Source organism: Heloderma suspectum, chromosome 15 (genome assembly GCF_057233095.1).
Source record: "Heloderma suspectum isolate Gila_16-S chromosome 15, 16-S_ref, whole genome shotgun sequence".
NCBI lineage: Eukaryota > Metazoa > Chordata > Lepidosauria > Squamata > Helodermatidae > Heloderma > Heloderma suspectum.
In genome coordinates, this window is record NC_139472.1 from 8,149,906 (window position 1) to 8,171,843 (window position 21,938).

The 21,938-nt window shown below is 47.3% G+C and overlaps 1 protein-coding gene across 1 annotated transcript in view; it reads left to right on the top strand.

Moving 5' to 3' along the window:
- PEX14 (peroxisomal biogenesis factor 14) overlaps window positions 1-21,938 on the top strand; it is a 154,612-nt gene that overhangs the window by 103,738 nt on the left and 28,936 nt on the right. The window contains exon 4 of the mRNA XM_084822256.1: window positions 18,706-18,828. Within this exon, the coding sequence (XP_084678382.1) occupies window positions 18,706-18,828 (123 nt within the window). The remainder of the gene's footprint in view (window positions 1-18,705; window positions 18,829-21,938) is intronic.

Below are 21,938 nucleotides of genomic sequence, written 5' to 3' on the forward strand. Positions count from 1 at the left end.
GGAAAGAAAAGAAAGAGAAGAGAAGCTGTGTTTATGGGAACCAAAAAATAGCAGCTTCCATTACTGTAATTAAATGGCAGCATTTAACCTATCAACGTTGGTTGCATGGATGCGAGAGATGAGCAGCGTTTTGAGATGATCGCTGCAATCCCCAAGGGGCATAAGAGCAGTTAAATAATTTGTTTGCGAGGTGCGCGCTCTGTGTCGGCTAAAAGGAGCGCCTGCGTTGGAAGCACTGGGGAAGGGTTGCGGGGTGGGGAGGAGGCGACGGGGCTGTGTGTTTACCTAGAACACCCTGGAGGCTCCGTCTTCTTCACCCAGCACCTGTATTACGCTGTCAATAAATTCATCGCCCAGTGCTGCCCGTCGGGTGTCAGAGGAGAGGGCTCACCTGTGCTCCCCGTTCTTGCATCAGAAAGGCAAAAAGCTTGCTTCATGCTCTCACCTCTGCCCTGCAGCAAGATGGCCAAGGGAAGCTGCAACAATGGAAAGCCGCAAGGGGAGTCCTGATATCACCAACTCCTCTCTGTATGCTTTTCAGCAGTTTTACCCTGCCAGGCTTACATAGATTAATAATGAGCCAGTCCCTGCCCTCAGGCTTACAGTCTAAAAGACAGGACACAAAAGGAAAAGGGATTGGGAGGGAGGAGGGGGAAAAAAGAACTCAGGCACCAGTTCTTAGTTTTAAAGTTCTTACAGGTGTTCTTTCTGGCAAGGAAGGGCGAAACAAGCTCCCTGCAGCTGTTCCTTCTTTGGCCAGCGTAGGGGACTAGTTCTGTCTCCCCCTTGCTGTGATGGTGTTCCTTGAAGGCGGGGGGGGGGGGTGCAGCCTCCCTGCGAGCCTTGTTTCTCTGGCCCATGGATTTTAAAACTGGATGCGGGGAAAGAAACCGAGGCTCCTTGGAAGCTTATTGGGTGTTGATTGGCAGGAAAACCTGTGTTTGTGACCAAACATTCCCATCTCTACTGATCTCCCCTTGCAGGGGGCACCCTCTCTGTTTTGGGTCACGATCTCAGTCCATGTGGCCAGCATCTCACCTGAATAAGAAAAGCAGGGAAGGCACAAATGCAAGAAAAAGAGAAGACAGAACCTCTTAAAGTGCACAATCCACCCACCAATTTATTCAGCCCAATATGTTTCAAATAACTGACTGTATTTGGGGGCACTGGTAAGTCACTGTTTCCTATGTGGCTTTGTAACTGGGCACATGGGAAACAGAGTGTTGCTTCTGTTGTCATGCAAAACTTCTGGAGGTCCCCGGGTTGGGGAAGGGAGCCTTAGAGGTGCTCTCCCTTCTCTCATTACACCACCTTGCACCCTAAAACGTTCCCCCAGAATCCTTGGCAACATGAGGCGGTAGAATGGGTTGCCTCACTTTGAACTGCAGGCAGGAGACCCCATTCTTGAATGCACCTCCACCTAAAAACGCGCTGCAAGTAAGAAATTGGTACATCAGAAAGAAAGATTCTGGCCTAGTCTTCTGCCTGCTGTGCTAGATTTCTGCTTGCAGAGATTTTTAGAGAAGCATTCAAAAATGTGGTCTCCCCCCTCGCGATCTGCAGTCAGATGTATGTACAGTCTACCCGACCACCTCAAGGCTTTATCGGCTGCCTCATTCTGCCTCACGGATAGAAAACCCACCATGCTGGGAGGTTCCTTGGCCGACAAATGGGAAGTACAAGAGAGCTCTCCAAAGCTAGAATGTTTTAGAAAGCTGTGGCTCGGCCCCAGTGGAGTATGTTGCTCCATCCGGTCATTGGTTTTTAGGCATTTAAAAACAACAGGGTAAAGCCACCGCGAAGAGCGCTGTCTCCCATTTGAAACATCCTATTGAACGGTTGCTTCTGTCACTGCAGAGTGTTCCGCCTGGGCCCGCCTTAGTTCCTGCGCTCCTGGGGAGTGGCGTCCCGAGATTTATGTGGAGTGACTAGAATCAGTGGAGCGTGTTCTTCCCGGCTCTGTATTGCTGGCCCCAGCGTTGTAGAAAGAGATGCATTGGGAGCATCTCTCTCTGCATTCAGAAAACCTCTTCTCCTCCTCTCCCCCATTTTCCCCCTTTGCTATCCCATCTAGAGGATTTGCAATGTGCACTGATGTTTTAAGGCTGAGAACCAATTCTCCAACATAGTAAATAAAAAGGGTGCCAGAACTGCCCACTGTTGACGTGAAACCTGGGCCATGGAATTCATGGATTTGATACCGTGGTTTCCAAAATATTCCTGAACTTCAGCAAGTCTTCAGAGGACAAGACGATCCCATAATTCAGATCAAAGTATCCTAGGAGTCTGTGTCCTATGGAGGTCAAAGATATGAGGCACACAAGAAGTGTAAGCAAAGTCCAGCATGACTTGCCATTTTTCTTGACCCGATTTGATTCATTCTTTTTATTGCCCACTTTTCTGTCTGTAGACACATGCAGCGGCTTACCAGATTAAAAACAAACATTAAAGCAAGGGTGGGCAGCACTCATATGGCTGTCCTGGTACTGCCACTAAAATTTGCAGCGGGGAAAAAACACCAGTAGTTCGCGGACACTTTCAGTGGCAAGCTACCATGGAAGGCTAAAATGGAGAAATGTAGCTTGAAAACAAGCGAAATTTCTCCACTTTAGCCTTCTGTAGCAGTTTGCTTCTGAAATTTGTGGCACAGCAGTGGCAGGAGTGTGGCCAGCAGGGGTGTCCAGGGGGGTGAAAATAGCCTCGTGCCCCCCTAAAGTTGTCCTGTTCTGCATTAAAGCATAACAGAGCAACAAGCAAACAGACGTTCCATTGACTCTCTGGTCTTCGGCTGTTAGCACACTCCACTCTCTTGAGCAGGCAAGATTAGACAGCTCAAGTAGTGCAGTAGTTAGAGTAACTTGGATTGAGGAGACCTGGGTTCAAATCCTTGCTTATCCATAAAGCTCACTGGTTAACCATGGGACAGTCACTATATCTCTGATCCTAACCCTACCTTGCAGGGTTGGTATGAGGATAAAATGGGAAGGGGGAAAGGATCTTGTACGTCACCCTCAGATCCATGAAGAAAGGATGGGAGAAAAACGCAAAAGATGAATACGGCCAAGTTCTTGCTATTTATACTATCCAATCCAAAGGCTTCATACTACCTGCCAATTTCAGGGGCCCTTGTTGCACCATAATTCCCTTCTATGCCTGAAGAGGGAGCTGAGGCCAAGACTTAGCCCCAGGCTGGCTCCCGTCATGAGCTTCATGGGGCCTGCGGCCTGGTGAGAAAAAAATCGTAGAGTTGGAAGAGGGCTTAGAAATCATCTAGTCCAAACCCTTGCTCAGTGCAGGGATCTTCAACTACAGCATCTTGCCAGCACCTTTCCAGCCTCTGCTTACGTACCTCCAGCGAAGGAGAGCCCACCACATCCCAAAGCCCAAGGGAGACCATTCCCCTGTCGAACTGCTCTTACTGTTGGGACGTTTCTCCTCATATTTAGCCGAAATCGGCTTCCCTGCCTCTGGAGCAACAGAGAAGAAATCTGCCTGTCCTTCAGTTCTCGGAAGACCGTTCTGATGTCCTCCCCTCACCTTCTTTGCTCCATGTTAAACATCCCCAGGTCTTTCAACCGATCCACTTAGGACTTGGTTTCCAGACCCATCTCCATCCCAGTCCCCTCTGCTGGATGCACTCCAATTTTTTCCATTCCTTCTTAAAATGTGGCACCCAGAACTGGACCCTGTCCTCCAGGTCCTACCTGAGCACAATCCACAGCAGAAGACTACTGTTACTGCTATAGAGCCCTAGGGAAGATCAACTGGCTGTCTTCCAATGTTGTGGTTAAAAATACTCACTGCCAGTACGAAACTCACCACCAAAGCTGCAATACATCCAATCCTGCAGAGGTTCCCTCTCTCGTTCTTTGTTTTGCTCTTTGTTATTTGTCTTTTTGGGGGGAATAACACAAATAATGAACCTCCTAAGAGCTATGGTTGTTGTGGCAACCTCAGCCCCGGAGAATCGGAGCGGCGCTAGGCATGTTCCCTGTGGCTCCCGTGGGAGCAATGATGAAACGTTTCCCATTCTTTACCACTCGAACACCTTGCCATGAGCATGGTCACTTGTAACGTTGCCTCCTCCACCCTCGTTTTGTTTCTGTACTTTGTTCCCCCCCCCCTTTGCGGCATGATGGTGAGAACTGGAGACATTCGCCTGGAGGATCTGGGTTCAAATTCGAGAAACAGGAAGTGGACAATGGACGTTTCCCAGTTCTGTGTAAAGGCAGAGAGAACTTTATCCTGTTGCTCTGTGGCTTGACCATCATGTAGGGGAGCTTTCCCCAATCTGGCACCCTCCGAAGGTCGTGGACTACAACTCCGATCCTCCTATTGTCCATGCTGGCTGGGGCTGATGGAAGTTGTAGTCCAAAACATCTGGAGGGCACCAGAGCTTGCATCCAATGTTAGTCTAACTTAAAAGTCTCATTCATTTCAATGGGTCTACTCTAAGAAGGACTACCATTGGGTACAATCTCAGGTTGGGGAAATGCTGCTGCAGGGTGATTTTTAGGGCTGTCTTTGGATTTTATATAAAACCTTTGATGATCAAATGAGTTTTTTTTTAATTGGCTGGACAATTTAAATCTGTGCACGTGGCTGACACAATTGTTTTAAAGAAGAAGAAAAAGCATTCTTTCGCTGGTTTTAGATGGTGCTTTTATGGGTGTCTGCAAGTGAGCTACAGCCTGCGCCTTTCTTACCTTATAGCCACCATGATACTTTAAACTCAAACTCAACTGCATTTATCCTATGTGGCTGTGACCCAATGAGACTCTCATGTGCTTGAGAGTTGGGGCGGGTGGGTAACGGCGCACACAGCTGGAGATTTTCTAGAAGTTCCAACGGCAGTCCCTTCGGCTGCCAAAGAGGCAAGCCTTTTCTCATTAGAAATATCAAAGACTTCCAGCTCTTCGGCATTTTCCCCTCTGATATTTTCATTGTGGTCCTGGAAGCCCCCTGGAAATTCACCAGGTGGCCCGTCTCACCCCTTCCACCTACCCCCGGGCTCACAATTTATGCATCCCCTCTCCTCTTTCAAACACAGGCCTAAAAGCAGCTGTGATCTGACTCATCCGTTTCTCTCCTCTCTTCTTTGGGTGGGCCAGAAAACAGCATGTTTCAAACAAACAGAGAACTCTCTTTACCTCCAGGGGGAGATAGGCGGGGGGGGGGGGGAGACCTGACCTCTCTTCTGACAAGCCCAACTGTGTCTCCTTTGCCTTTCTAAAGGGCCGATGAAATATATTTTGCACTGGCTTGTAATGTGGTGATTTATGCTGCGATACGGTTTGCGATATCCCAGTGTCCTTTTGCCTTTGTGCTGAGGGTTTTTTCCTCTCTCCCTCCTCCCCCCCCCCCGCACTTCTGCAACATTTAATGTAATAGAGGTGAGTATACTCTCAGGGCTCGGAAGTGGACGTAGGCACCAAGATTGCCTGTCGGAGGAGAAGCATGCTCCAAAATTGTCTGCTTCTCCCGCCCACTCCTGGCCCCCTTCCATCCTAGTGAAATGTCTACAGCATTTCTTTAAACTCTTCTGCTTTTTTGGAAAGAGCCTCATCAGCAGTGTACCTGGAAATGCACTATAACGGAAAGAAATCAGCCACACGTTACATAACTTGACTGACACACTTCTCCTCCCAGATAGCAAGTTTTATTTTGAAGCTCTCCTCCTTAGAGCCCCATATAGATGCTTCGTTCAGCCAGACATCTCAGCCACGGGGTTTGATGCCTGATAAGATTCCCCTTCGTGCTTGGTAGGGTGCCAGGAGAGGGCTGCAGCTTGGTGGCAAAGTGTAGGGCTCGCTCACAGAAGATCCTGGGTTCAATTCCCAGGAATGACGGTGCAGAGCTGCTGAACAGTAGCTGCCTGGATGGACTCATGTGCAGTCATGTGCTACAATGGTTCAATCCTGTGCATGGCTTCCCAGACACCTGTCCCATGGAGTATGCCTGCGTACACCAGTTGCTGGGGAACATGGGCAGGAGGATGCTGTTGCAGTCATGCCTTGCTTGTGGGTTTCCTGCGGGCAGCTGGTTGGCCACTGCGTGAACAGAATGCTGGACTAGATGGACCCTTGGTCTGATCCAGCAGGGCTCTTCTGATCTTCTGATGTTCAGTGCAATTTACTCCCAAGTATGCATGTGCAGGAATGTAGCTTTAGGGTAGCCTTCCCCAACTTGGTGCCTTCAGATTTGTTGGACTACGACTCGCATCATATCCAGGCGGCATCTTCATATGTTACCAATACAGGATTTACCCCAGAGGTAGCTCAGTCACCTGGTCTGCTTGGTGCTTTCCAAGTGTAAGTAGTTTGGGGATCTTTCCTAGGTTTGTTCCCCCCACCCCGCGTAAACATATGACAAGCAGCCATACCCTTCCCCTGTTGCAGTGTCACTCCCCAAAACTAAGCTAATGTTCAAAAGATGATTCCTGTTATGTGAGAATATTGAATTGAGAGGGGCAAAAATGTTCTGTTTGGGACAGTGGTGTCTGGTGGCTCCGATTTCAGTGGGGCTATGAATCCATTCTAGGTTTCAGTCAGAACCAGCCAGAACTCTAAAGGAGCTTTCCATTGTGCTGAACTTTTGTGTGTGGGGGGGATAGGATTCAGCACCTTGGATAGCTCCTTTAGAGTTCTGGCTGGTTCTGAGTGAACCCCAGAATGGATGCACAGCCCCACTGAAATCGGTGCCACCAACCTCCACTGGTTGGGGGGAATAAGATATTTTGATGCCGTTGTGGATTTAATCGTGAAATTATCATGGGGATATCAAAAGCTGGTCATGACAGAACGCGCCCCATGTACCGTCTGCCTCAAACTGCCGCATAGTTTTGGCGAAGTATATATTTGCTTAAAGCAAGGAGAGGGAACTTTTGCCCATGGTCCGGATCTGGCCCTTCCCCGCCCACAAGCTTCTTCTGCTCCGAGCCTTTGCGACTGAGTTTCCTTTCCTTCCTTTTGGCTAAAGATGGGTGTTTATCTGTGCAAAATTTGTATTTCAGCTTTTGTTTAGAATTGGAAATAAACAAATTAGGTGGTTATTGGGGGGGGGATAAGGTTGATTGGGGAGGGGGTGGGTAGGAAACGAAAGGGGGGGGAAACTAAACCCATAAACAAGGTGATATATAATATTTTTTTTCATTCTCCTTTTAAATAAATACCGATCAGCTTTATGTTCGGAGACAATAGGAGCCGTTGGCTTAAATTTGCAGTTTACTGTATTTATGGCCGTAATATCAAGGTGCTGCCGTCGTAATTTCATGCCCCAATGAGAAGTGCAAGGTCGAAGCAAATGCTTCCATCGGCATCCCGCTAACACACTAACTCATAAACAAGCCCGCCTGGATCAGGTGGCATGGAATAATACAGGCTAATGAAATACAGCACAGCTTTCCATTACTGTTAGTTTTTACAGTGTCGTCATTACGTGTAATTTATGTTTAAAAAATTCAATTTTATACAAGGCTCTGGGAAATAGGGGTCTGCGGGTCACCCAACGACTTTTAACGGCTGTGGGGTTGGGGGTTGCAGGTGGGGGGGGGGAGAGAAAAGAGAAAGAGAGAGAGAGAGTTCTTGTTGCACCACTCTGCTGGTTCCGGACGGAAAATGCAAATAAAATAAATAAATAAATAAATAAAAATGCCCCTTTTTTCCAAAATAAAAATAATCATAAGTCAAAGCTCTCTTCCTTCTTGTTGCACTGCTCAGCCGGTTCTAGATGGAAAATGTGAATAAATTAAATAAATAAATAAAAATGCTTTTTTCCAAATAAAAATAATCAGAAGTCAAAGCTCTCTTTCCTTTTCTCTGAAATTTTATCCCTTTCTTTCTTATTTTGTGTGATTTGCTTCTTCATTCGAATTTTTTGTTTTTTGTTTTTGCACTTTTAAAGTGAGTTCATTGCTTTTCTAGCGGGGAGGGTTATTTGAAAGGCAGGTGGCTGTTTCTGCTTGATCTCCCCCCCCCCCTCATCCATCAATCATTCTGGAGGTCCTGGAGGTGGGTATGTGGCGGAGGGGGGAGAAAACAGGACCAAGGAGAGGGAGATACTTAACAAGCGCTCCCAAACTCTCACCCCTTGACATTGGCTTCCTTGCCTCCATTTACGCTTCGTTTTATTATAGACTCGGAACACTCAGCCAACAAGGCGAAACTCCTGCCAGGAATTTTATGCCAAAAAACAAACCCCCTTTATACTTAACTCTTTTCTTTCCAGGCTGCATTAGCACCCTTATTTTTGCATGGATCCCACACATGGTTTTCTTTCTTTCTTTCTTTCTTTCTTTCTTTCTTTCTTTCTTTCTTTCGCAGAAGAGCATGGGAACAAATGTAGTATTGTTTCATCTGAGTTTGGGGGCCAGGGTCTCTCAGTTGGGCAGATGATCCATTTCTCCCAAAGGACATGCAGTTGAGCGCCTGCATTGCTGCCACCTCATGCCGCCATAGGGCTTCCTAGGCCCAGGCAGTAATGGACAGAATTCAATATAATCATACTGCAGTTGTATCGAAACAGCCATGGTGGTTACCAGTTTGTTCCCAAGCCGAATTCAAGGTGCTGGATTTGACCTTTAAAACCCTAAACCAAGGGTGCAAAGCTGTTTTAGTACAAGTCCTGTGAGAGCACTGCACGAAGCCAGTTGGCTGGCCCAGGAAGAGCCGCTGCTCCTCCCAATGTTGGCTGAATCCTCCATCACCTGCATAAGAACATAAGAAGAGCCCTGCTGGATCATACCAAGGGTCCATCTAGTCCAGTATTCTGTTCACACAGTGGCCAACCAGCTGTTACAGCAGGGATTACTCCAGGGGGAAATTCCTCCAAGGTGTGGGGCTTGGAGGCCAGGCCCCACTGCCAGAGGAACCCAGTGAGTTTCCGCGAGCCAGATGCGGAACCTCTGCAGGCCGGACAGAGAACCTCCATGGGCCGCATTAGGCCCGTGGGCAAAAGTTCTGCATCTCTGCCCTAAACATTCTGGTCCTTGGAATCCTGCCTCTCTTAAGTTTAAGGCAGGCTGGTGTGGCCTTGCTCCAATTACCGTATTAATTGGATGCCAGATTGGTATCTACAAGTAACACGGTCTCCGTGTTGGCAGCCCCCAGAGCTCTGGAACACCTTTCTGTTAGGGCTGTTCATTTTCTCTCTCATTCACGTCACTCCACAAATAGGTAAAATCGCACTATACGGTGGCAATTCATTTACTCTTCAGTATGTTTCTGGCAAGTCTTTTGCCTTGTCCAGGGAAGGAAGACGCTAGAAGTTGAAGCCGAAACATGAACACCACCTCTCAACTTCAGTCCACATCTCCAATATGGGGATAATATTACAGGGTATGGACTGTATTCAGAGGACTAAATCTGTTCTAAAAAGTCAAAATGCCTCTCCTAAAGCTTGATTACTGGCAGTAAGAAGAGCTTTAAGGGGAAAAATGCTGGTATTTTGGCCCCTCCCCTTTTGCTTTAGGCCCTGCCCACCACTGGAATGTGGCCCCCAAGAGCTTCTCTGAAATTGAATTCAGCCCCCCAGCTGAAAGAGATTTTGCACCCCTGCTGTAGCGCATCCAGTTAAGTTGGGAAATAGTGGTGAAATTCCAGTTAATTTGATAAAATGTTATCCTCTTCTGCTAGGGCAATCCTGCTTTTCTCATCTACCCTGAGACTTCATCCACTGCATAGACTGTGGCAGGTCTATTCAGTGTCCATAGCAGTCAGCAGATTTATCAGGCTAGGCAGAACCCCATTGGCTCCCTTTTGTCACCTCACCCCTGCCAAACTAAAAGCTGCAGCACCAGCTTCTTGTGCAGTGCGAAAATCAGCCTTACATAAGCTTCCAAAAGTTACTAGCCTGCTTCCTTACACATAATAAGTTAACCATTTCCACCCTAAAAGAAAGAAGGGAGGGGAATCTTTTTCAAAAACATCTCTGCTTGCTCGCTTGGGGAGTCTGTTCATAGTCGCCATAGGTGAGCTTTCAAAATAGCATTCTGCAGCCCTTTGCTAAGTTTGTCATTGCTCGCTTGGGGAGTCTGTTCATAGTCGCTATAGGTGAGCTTTCAAAATAGCGTTCTGCAGCCCTTTGCTAAGTGTTGTCATTGTCTGTTCTAGACTAACCAATGCAGAATTCAGTGGAAAGATATAGTCTTGCACCGGACTGAAAACTTCTTTTAATCCTGTGTCCCTTTTTTCAATGCAAGGGGAGGTTACACATGTTCCCCCCACAAGAATTCTCCCTTCTAGATCTGCGATCCTCTTTGGTAGCATAAGCAGCGCTATATTGCAGCTGCAGCAGGAATGGGAGAAAAGCATTCCTAATAAACTGTCTCTGTGAAAATGAAGAGGAGGGAAATGCACAGGGACGTTTCTGTTGACCTTCGTTTCTGTTTTTTTTATTTTTTTAATAGAACCTTAAAAGATTAAACTGACCTGACAGGATCTCTTCTCACAAGACCGTGTGTTGGGGGAAAGATCAGAGGACGGCACCTTTGACCCCACTGAAATGCATTTTAAACTCTGCTGGACTTTCCCCCCCACCCCTCTTCCAAAGGCCAGGCTGAAGGAGGAAGGAAGGAATAATAAGATTAGACTCCAACTGTTTATAGAGGGGAAACTTTCAGCTACACATGTGTTGATTGCATAGTGCAAAGGTTCGCAGAAGGTTGGTCTGAGCCATGTGCTCATAGGCACTCTAGTAGGCATGTGCCTTCCCTGAGCAGCTATTTTCGCACCTGACTCCAGTTGTTCGATCAGGGAGCTTTTTTGGACCGGTGGGCACATTTGGAATTTGCAGAGTGCTGTGGGTGCTCTCACAAAACGGATGCTTTGGGGCAGAGCTTGCCCATTCACAAAATGGCTGCCATGGTTGGCACGGCCTGTCACAAAACACTCCTTTCCATGTTGGCAAACGGGTGAGGCTAAAAGAAAAGTCCCTTGCTCAAGAACTTACTTACAAGGCAGAGGTGGGGGTCCGATCCACTCTTTGGAACCCAAATAAAGAGGGCTAGAGGGCAGTGCTTCTCTTTGCAACACACCCATCTCCCATTTGAAATTTTTAATTAACAAAAGTCTTAAGAAATAAAGTATAAATTAGGAGGGGTATGGAACCTGGCGGGCACAAAGAGAGGTGAACTTTTGTTCCCACAGGTTCCACATTGGGGACCCCAGTAGACAGTGCCGAAGTAGGCCCCAGAAGCCCTGAGCTCCGCCGAGCCCTGTTAAGCAACTACATTACAAATGAGCGTGTCCCAGTTTAAACTCGAGCAACGCTCTGAACGCCAAGTACCATTATTAGTACAGCTTGAAATGTCCCTCTGGATCAGGGCCAATATGCTTTTTTCAGTGGTGTTTGGTTCCCTCACACACAAAAAGGTGCGACTTGAATTGAGTTTGAAGAAGACAGACGAATCGGTCGGTGGTTTTGCGACCAGAGCTAGAACACCGTTCTGGGACAGCCGGTGGCTGGGTCCCAGACCACACAACAGCAGCAGATTCTGTGCCAAAAAGTGGTTCATTGGAAGTCGGCAGTTTGCTCTCAGCGAAGAAACTGAGAATGAGAGAAGAGGAACGGGGGGCAGGGGGGTCAAAGATTTGCCGGAGGCTGTTGGAAGTACAGGGCAAAAGCCAGTTTCTGGAGCCCAGGGGTAACTAGTCTAGCTGCTGGTCTGAGACAAGGGTGCACAACCTTAGTCCGGGGGGTCAGTTCCAACCCTGCTGGGGTCCCAACCTGGCCCTTCAAGGTTGCCCTGATGGCCACGCCGCCTTCTTCTGGCCCTCCCCCTTCCCCGTGACTGCTGATCATTTGGTTTCCCAGCTGTTTGGCATTTTTCCTCGTCCTAAAAGGTTGGAATGCCCCTCCTAAGGCTTCATGAAGCAACAATAAGCTGACATTTCTGGCCCCACCCTTTTTGTCTTCAGCCCCACCCATCACTGGGATGCAGCCTCTGGGAGTTTCTCCAAAATGGAAGTCCACCCTTGGGTTGAAAGAGGTTCAACAGCCCTGGCCTAAGAGGCCCCGAAGCAGGCACAGCGTCAAAAGCAGGCTGGGACTGAGCAGGAAGGTAGCATTAGTGCCCTGGCACTGGGTCACGTTCTTGCTGTTTCTGACCGGGCTCAATTCCTGTTCTGGCCTTAGAGCCAAAACTCTTCCTGCCCCTCTGCCATCATGGCGATGTTTTTTCTTTTGAAATCAGGTTTTTGCTACCTTTCTTGGGATTTGTGTGATTTCTGGTGTGGCCCTGTGTGTGTTTAAAGCAAGGGTGGGGAACCTCCTTCAGCCCAGGGGCTCTACAGGGGCCGCATTCCAGTGGTGTGTGAGGCTGAAGGCCCACAGTACCAAAAATTTTGCCCAGCATATTTTAGCACTTGTAGCCGGTAAACTAGCCTTTGGAGAGGCATGTTAACCTGGGGGGGGGGGACTGCACAAAAGTCAGAAAACCACCCAACTATCAGTGGTTGGGGGAGAGGGGGCGTGGCCATGGCCAGATTTGGCCCCAGAGCCTGAAGTTCCCCACCCCTGATTTAAGATAAAAGCTGGATGATGGCAGCAAAGTTCCTGAAAGAGGAAGACCTGAGGCATCGTGCTGTATTATGCAAATCGGACCTCCTCCACCCCACCCCCCCGACCTCTACAGAGAATTTTTTTTTTTAAGGCGTTGTGGAAATCAGGGCTAATTCGTCCAACAGTGGCATCTTGGAAGATGGAAGATGGATGGATGGAGAGATTGAGGAGGGGGTCGGTGGGCGGGTGGGTCACGTTCTGTTTTCCTCGCCTCCTTTTCCCTGGCTCAGTCCTTACGTCTTACCCTCTGCGGTTATATTATTCCTTGCAGATAGCAATCAACTGGAAGGAAGTGTGTGTCTAATTTGCATGAGATTATTTAAAACAAAAAAAAAGAGGTCTGCATTAGTCAGGGTGATGGTAAACAACAGAGAGAGAGAGAGATGCCTTCTTATAATATAGCCACAGCTCAGCTTTCAAGGCCAAATATAATTCACTTACAATCGGCAGCGCTCTTTATTTTTCCTTTTAACCTTTTGGATCCTGCCTGGTCTTGATCTTCTCCAGGAGACCAGAACTGTTTGCTTCTCAGAAAACAGTGTTTTTGCGGCCGGGGGGGGGGCAAGGGAAGGCAGATGTAAAATGGGCAATGAAATGTGTCCGTGCAACACTCGAGGGCTGGGCATTTCCCCACCGCAGTACTGTGCAAAAATGCAGGATGCAACCAAAAGGAAAGCCCCTCCCGGTTGGCTCCAATCCATGCCTTTCACTGGGTGTAATGGTATCTGCAAAAAAAGCAAGCCTTCGGGTTTCATAGGGCTCTTCTTTAGGCATGCAGTGCTCTACCACAGGATGTTGAAGCTCTTTCAGCCTGAGGGATGGATTCCATTTCAGAGATGCTCTCAGGGGCCGCATTCCAGTGCCGGGTGAGGCCAAAGGCAGAAGGGGTGGAGCCAAAAGCAAAAGGGGTGGGGCCCAAAGTATCAGCATATTTTAGTTGAAAGAGCTTTCTGCCAGCAACTAAGTCTTAGGAGAGGCATTTCCACCTTTTAGAATGGGGGGAAAATGGCATAGAAGCTGGAAAACTACCCGACGATTGGCAGCCGGGGAAAGGGGCGGGGTCAGGGGAGGGGGGGCATCTGGGGCCTGAGGTTCCAGCCCCATGCTCTAGAGCCTTTCCCCCATCTCCATCATGAGGATTCCTAATGAAAACAGCAGAACTCTGCCTAACCCTGTTGTCACTGGTTAATATGACCAGATTATTGCAAGAAACCATTTTTGGGTCTATTTTATCCCACCCAAACAGGATGTGAATAGAGGGCAGGCTAACAATGCATGTTATTTCCTGTGCTTTCCAGATTGGAGACCTCAAGAACAAAGGGCTTCTCTGTGGTCTGCTCTGCAATCTTTAGAGATAATATTTATCGCATCTGCTCTCTTCGAACGGATTGGGCGGGTTGGGATTTTGAGAGAAACAGGCAACCTGATTTGAGTGGGACCTGTTCGACTCTCCCTTCCCCGGTTGCACCGCTTCTCAGTGAACAGATTACAAACAAATAAAATAAAAGTAAAAATGGCTTCCTAGTAGTGGTACACAGACTTTGGCCTGGTTGAGGCTAGATTCATCAAATTGAGTTATTTTTCCAAAAGTCAGAGAAGAGGCTTTGCTCGTTTCAAGGCAGTTCTGAAATATGGACCCCATCACACTCCCAGTGAGATCATCGATAATGTGCCAAAGTGTAATGCTTCCCTCGCCCCCCACCAACTGCCCCACAACTTCTTTATCCACTTATCTGGCAGCAGGCATGGGGAGTTTTTGATGACAACAGCATCTTAGGTATCAAGGGCCCAGGGAAATATAGTTCCCACAGGATGCCTGGATCTGTATATTATGGTGGCTAAGGCACCCTGGGAACTACATTTTCCAGGATCCCTGGGAAAATCATTTTCCCAGGGATGCTGGAAAATGTAGTTTCCAGGGTATCTTGGCCACCATAATATACAAATGATTTCCCCAGGGTTCCTGGCCCCTGAGATGCTGCCATTTTAAGGTGCCAGATGGATGGGGAGATGTTTAGGTGCTCAGTTAACAATTTGAGCCAGAGAAGATCTTGTAAAAAAAAATGACATTCAAGTCAAACAATTTCATATTTCAGGTCAGGTGTAAATGCGAACTTCTGCTACGTCACTGCTAGCTAATAGAGGAATACTTGGTTTGATCTGCTTTGAATTCTTACTGTAGGGCCATGTCATATATTGTTCAGCAAACAAACCTGCATATGCTAAGATAAAACTGAGTTTGTCTACAGCTCCAAAGCTCAGGGGATTCTGGTTTAGAAGACAATCTGAATTGTTGGACAGGCTCATACAGAAGAACGTAAGAGCCCTGCTGGATCATACCAAGGGTCCATCTAGTCCAGCATTCTGTTCGCACAGTGGCCAACCAGCTGTCGACCAGGAATCCATAAGCAGAGCATGAGCGCAACAGCACCCTCCCGCCCATGTTCCCCAGCAACTGGTGTACATAGGCTCATGCCTCTGGACCTGGAGGTAGCACATAGCCATCAAGACTAGTAGCCATTGATCGCCTTCTCCTCCAGGAATTTGTCCAACCCCCTTTTAAAGACATCCAAATTGGTGGCCATCACAACATCATGGGATAGCGAATTCCATTGTTGAACTCTGTGTGGTGTGAGGAAGCCCTTCCTTTTATCTGTCCTGAATCTCCCACCAATCAGCTTCATGGGATGACCCCCTTGGGTTCTAGTATTTTGAGAGAGGGAGAAAAATGTCTCCCTATCCACATTCTCCACACCATGCATAATTTTGTAGACCTCTATCATGTCTCCCCTTACCCTCCTTGTTGGTTACCCATTGTCAAGAATCCTTGTTGGTTACCCATAGTTTAAGCCACATGTGAGGAACCTCTTTCAGCCCAAGAGCCGAATTCCATTTTGGAGACGCTCTCAGAGGCCACATTGAAGTGGTGGGCGGAGCCAAAGGCAAAAGGGGCAGAGTCAAAATACAAAAACTAATAGCGTATTTTAGCTTGAGGCTCTTACCCCCAGTAAGCAGAGGCATTTCCAGCTTTTAGAATGGGGGAAAAAGTGCACAAAAACAGAGAAACCACAACATGATTGGTGGACAGGAGAAAGAGGTGTGATCGGGCTGGTTTAACCCAACCCTCGAAAGCTGAAAGGTGACCACCACCTCCACCCTAAAAATGGGTTTATACTGCCTTTGCCTCAACTTTATACTGCATCTCCAGTGGGGTCTGTCTGTCTGTTCCTCTCTCTCTCTCTCCCCCTCCCTCCCTCCTTCCTTTAAGGCCCGGATCCTCAGTATCTTCTGGGAGCTGTCGGAAGACTTAAAATCTGGATTGGCTTTCAGTTTCTGTGGGTTAAGCTTGCATGAGGTGACGGTGAGCAGAATGTGTTTTATATAACTTTTGCAACACGCAAAAGTTGCTGCTACCTAGTTCAGCCTTTTAAGTTAGGCTCCGTATACCAGGTTATAGTCTTTGTCCACCCAACTCAGTATAATTTGCCCTTGACGGGCAGTGAGATTTCCTTCCCATCAGATCTGCTGCCAGATCATTTTAACTGGAGATCGAACCTGGGACCTCCTGCTTGCAAAGCGCCTAAGAGCCCTCCTCGGTTTCTTTTGTTTGATTCGAGCAACTTTGATTTAAGTTGCTAAAATTAAAAGCTTTAAACATGCATCCTTTCCCCTGTTGCTCTTTTCTTCCTGTCCATAGTGAGCGCTTTCTCAGAAAAAGCAAACCAGCTGTACAGCTTCCGTCGCAGAAGCTGGTCAGCAGCTGGTTCTCTTTCTTTTCTCTCTCTCTCGCTCTCGTTGGCCAAATCCTTTCCATGTGTCTTGGCCGCAGCAGATGGGGAGGTCCCAGCGTTTCCCCAGCACATCGGATGGCTGTGCAGAGTGCTGGATAAAACCCAGCTAGGCAAGCGACAGCCTTTTTAAACTGGGGAGCGTCGACTTCGTTTCTGAAAGTTTTGGCGTGGCCTTCCTCTGATCTGTTCTCTTTTAGTTTTATTTCCTCCTGATGTTCTGCGTCCCATTCATGCTAATCACAGTCAGACCTGGTTCCCCCCCTTCTCCCCCCGTTTTTTATTTCCGCATTTGTCATAAAATAAAGCAAATTATTCCCATCTTCAGAAACGATCTAGACTAATTAGTCGTCTAACCCAATAATTAGCTTTTTGTTTCCCTGTCTGTTTTCCTACATTATTGTTAGTTTTCTTCCCACTCTTGAGTTGTTGCTATTTTTTTTTTTTACACCATTACAGATTAAAATGAGCCACATTTGCAGTTGATGGTATATGTTTCTTTTCCCCCCATTTTTTTTCGGGGGAAGAATGGGGAGAATTGCAATAGAAAAGCTACTTCAAAAGCAGCAATAAACCCAAAGATAAATTAAGGAAATTGAATGAGCCACATTTGAAAAGTGGCAGTGAACGCTAATATGCCGTCGCTTAAGGTTAAATTGCAGCAGTGAGAGGAGTACGTTTCCACCCACCCCAGCGAATCCAAAATTTGAGAGGAAACAACAGATTTTTCTGTGGCCTCCAGGCGGCTTTCTTGGGGATGGTGGGCATTTCATTGGAATCTCGGGGGGGGGGGGGAATTATTCCAGATGAAGCTTTCAGCATGAAAACTCCTTGCCTCATTCATGGAATTTTTTTTGGGGGGGGGGGGGACCGTCTTCCAGTCAGAACACTCCTGTGTTTTCTTTCCAGTTCTTCCATCATTCCCCCTCCCCATTACCGTAATGGAGAACAAAATACAACAGCAGCACAATGCCCTTTTGTCTGGTAGCCTCCCTCTGAAAAGCACCCTTGGTCATGAGAAATAATAGTTCGACTCTTTTTGGCACATTTTGGAATTTTGAGAGCGAATCTCTTAGGCACTCTCACAAAATGGCTGCCATGGGGGAAGTCTTGCCCATTCATGAAATGGCTACCATGATGGGTCACAAAAACTCCTTTCTCAGAAGGCAAGCTGGCAAGACTAAAAGAAACGTCACTTGCCCAAGAGCCGAAGTACAAAGCAAAGCTTGGGGCTCAGCTCCAAAACATGAAACCATTTTTGGAACCCAAATAAAGATGGTGCTGGAAGGCAGCACTTTCCTTTGCTGCATACCAGCCTCCCAGGGGTTTTTTTTTTTACATTACAAAAATTCTTAAGAAATAAAAGTCAGGAGGGGCCAAGGAGCCCTCAGGCCCCTAGACAGGCGTACGTGGAGGCGTGGGTGCCTACGGGCCCCACATTGGAGATCCCAGTTCTATTCTAATCCACACTGGTGAAGCTGCATCTGTGTCCCATTGTGGGTGCCCCACTTTAAGAAGGTCATTGACAAATTGAAGCATGTCCTCAGGAGGGCGACCAGAATGGTGAGGGGTCTGGGAACCAAAACCTAAGAGGAATGCTTGAAAGAGCTGGACATGTTTCACCTGGAGAAGAGAAGAAGGGGAGACGTGATAGTGGTTGCTGGGGAACATGGGCGGGAGGGTGCTGTGGCATTTATGTCCTGCTTGTGGGTTTCCCGTGGGCAGTTGGTTGGCCACTGGACTAGATGGGCCCTTGGTCTGATCCAGCACGGCTCTTCTGATGTTCTCATGTAACAGGAGCGCTCCTTTGAAGAGGGGGAATACACTGCAAAATTTTGTTGCAGTTCTCACTTGTGTTTGTCTAATATGTATTTTTTAACTTAAAGAACGAACACTTCCTTAGCTTTTAAAATTGGTAGCATACGGGCTCTGTCTCCTTATCATACAGAAAATGATGTCAGTGCAAGAACAATCACAACTGGAACTGGGTACTTCTGATTTTTTTGTTCAAAAACAGCTGGAAATGGGAGTGAGATGCTAGAGACCATTACAGTACTTCCTTAGTTGTGGAGGCATATAGTATTATTTATTACTTGATTTATTCAAAGTAGTTTAATCCTACTCCTCAGTCAAAAAGGCTGCAGAGGTGGCATACGTGCAGTCAAGTAAAGCAAGATGGTCTCTGCTCACAAGCTTACAGTCTAGAAGGTCACGACTCACAAAGAAAAAGGGATGGGGAGGGCAGAGGAAAAAACAAAGTAGTCTTCCAGCAAGACTGGTGGAATTGCCCCACTTCCCATCCTCTCCTCTGCAGTAAGCAAAGGTGTGTTAAATGGATCTCGTCTCCTTCTCCCACCAGGACTGACGGATGAAGAAGTTGACCTGGCACTCCAGCAGTCGGGGACTGCCAAAGAGGAGCCCCAGTCCGTAAGCCTTTCTACACAGTTGGTGCCCCCTCCACCCCCTCACCTTGCACCGTACAGTAAGTAGCCTCTTGGAAGTTGCCAAGTCATTTCTGAGAGGGGCACCCCCTACGCTTATCTTCTTGGGAGGTGGGGGGGGGGAAATGTTCAGGCTTCTACATTCCTGGTTTTATTCATTTATTTATTTTTTTCTAAAGTGCTAGTCCTCATGGTTGTGCAAATATTTGATAACAGAATGGCAAAATCCTAAAGGATTAGTCCCAAGGAGACAAGGAATGTCTCAATTCAGGGGAGTGCCTGGATTTTTGGATTTTGGAACTTTGGGATTTTTAAAATATTTTAATTATTCCTAAGGTAGCAGGTCCCCCAATAAATAGATTTTAAAATACTACGTTATTCAAAACGTTGAAATTACAAATACACACATGCACACACTCTGTTCTTAGTCTTGCTGTCTTTCATTCTTATATATGTTCAGATGAATACCATGATGTATTTAATTGGGAACAAGCTGCAAGGGCTTGTTGGGCTTGTTTGCTTCTCCATGTGCCAAGGGAAGTGAAAGCTCCTGTTTTCGCTCAAAAAACAAACCGCAGTTATGCATTATGTCCAAACCCAAGGAACTGTGGATTCTTCTCATCAAAATTAGTTTAAACAAACCAAGCTCAAACCATAGTTTCAGAACCTGGATTGATCAATGAGTTTGGTTAGAACAAACCACAGCTCCTCTGGTTTGGATGCAACACAGAACTGTGGTTTGTTCTTAAAGTAAATGGAGATCTCCTCCTCCTCCATGTATGAATGAGGGGAAAGACGGGAGGGTGCATGAGCCCAAGGCTCTCCATGGCTTACCATAGATCATCTGAACAGGGCAATTGTGGTCATATAAGGATAGAAATTGCTAGTTTTGTAATATCAACCTTTTGAATAAAATCTTATTTTAAAATATCCTTATTTGGGAAACTGCTCACTGTGGCTTGTTCCTGAGCACATAAAGCAGGGGTGGGGGACATTTTTTTTTTCTGTTGAGGGCCCTATTCCTTTGAAGGCAAACTGTCAGGGGCCAGATACAGGGGCCAGGCTTGCAGTCCCTGCCTCTCTCTCTCTCTCTCTCTCTCTCTCTCTCTCTCTCACACACACACACACACACACACACACTTCTTTCTCTGTCTTTCTCTCTCTGTCCCTCTCTCTTTGTCCCCACCCAGCGAGCTGCCAGGGGAAGGACAGATTGCCCTTCCCAGAGGTCCAAACCGATCACTTGCAGAGAGTTTTTCAACATGGGCCGAGGGCTTTTCATCCTGCAGCTCTATGCAGCCATAGGACCACAGGCTGCTCACCCCTGACATGAGCCGGGGCTTCTGTGGCCAGCTAAACTAGTCCAATCATTGTCCTAGTGTACATGGAATGAAGCCCATTCTTCTTCCAGTCCAGCTGGGACTCTAAATCCATTTCCTCATTGATATTTTTCCATCATCTTGTCAATTTCAGTAATCTCATAAGAACATAGGAGCCTCTTAGAGATATTTTTAAATATGGTAAGTGGTATATAAGTCTTATTTAATAATAATAATAATAATAATAATAATAATAATAATAATAATAGGAAGTTGCCTTATACTGGGTCAGACTCTCAGTCCATCTAGCCCAGTATTGTCGACACTGACTGGTGGCAGCGGCTCTCCGGGGTTTCAGGCAGGAGTCTTTCGCAGCCCTAGCTGGAGATGCTGGGGATCGAACCTGGGACCTTCTGCCAGGGGCTCTGCCACTGAGCTACAGCTGCTGCCCTCTGCTATCTTCATCAGCCTCTCCTTTCTTTAATTGTTGGAATCGCTGCTGATTTCCAGTGCCAAGCTAATACAATCTCAGTGGCTAATAAAAGATTTAACGCGAGTAATCTACTAGCACCTATCAGTCCCAATAAAGATGTTGTAGAGTCAACGGCAACTCTGCGACTGCTCGCTGTGTAGTTTGGCTCCCATCTTCGCTCATGAAAATGACAAGCAAATTAATTAATCACATGCAACGACTCAAACGTGCAATTAAGCCGCGGCCCTTTGGATCAAGATGTAATTCTGAGGCTGCTCTCCAGCTGGCTTCGGAGGTGATCCTGAAGTGGAGAGAGCCCACGAGTGCACGAAGTCGTGCATGCCAGATTCAGATGTACGGCATGGCACAATTGTTTTCGGAAAATGCCACCTGGGACTCTAAGTGGGAGAAATCAGATGTCTAAGCGCTATCCTTTAAGAGAGAGAGAGAGAGAGCCCGGCTCCCTGCATATGGAAAGCTAACATGTCAGGGCAGGGGTTGGAAACTTTTTTCAGTCTGGAGGCTGAAGTCAATATTGGAGAAGCTCTCAGGGGCCGCATTCCAATGGTGGACAGGCAAAGGCAAAGGGGATGGGCTCAAAACACCAAAAATATGGCTTGTTTTAGCTTAAAGCTCTGACTGCTAGTAAGTAAACCTTCGGAGAGGCCTTTTAGAATGTGGAGGAAAATTGGAGAAAAGCCAGGAAACCACCCAAGGATCAGTGGTTGGGGGCAAGAGGGCGTGGCCATCTGGGCAACTGTGGAGTGCTGGATCGGGACCAGAGGAAGGCCGGATTTGGCCCCTGGGCCTGAGAGACCCACCCTTCTGTTAGGGAAAGAGCTTAGCTTCCTGTGTGCTGGAAGTTCTGGTGTTGTTTATTTTTGTTTTGCTTTTAATGTGGTTCAGTCTCAAGCAGTCCAGTCCAGGAAGTGGTATGGTCCAGAAAGTGGTATGGTCCAGGAAGGCCTGCCCCTCATATTCTCTCTCTCTCTGCAACTTTGAATCAGACCAGTTATTCCCTGACTAGAGAGAGAATTCCTTGGGGTTAACCTGGCCATGGATTAACCCACTGTTGTCACCTGATTTGGGAAGCCAGAAGGATAATGGTGTCAATGTGGCAGCCAGAACTGCCTACTATTTCCTCCTCTGACTAGCAACCCCAATGGTGCCAGGAAAAAGTAACTGTTTCTGAACCACAGGGCTAGGACATGCTGAGAGTTGTACGACTTTTTTCTGTCGAAACACGCATAGGATTGCACCCTAAGCCACTTTTTCCTCTCCAGTTTTTCAGTCCTTAATTTCAAGTTTGTCTTTAGCCAACGGAGAGAACCAGTCGCCACTCCCTTATTCCTTGAGTGCA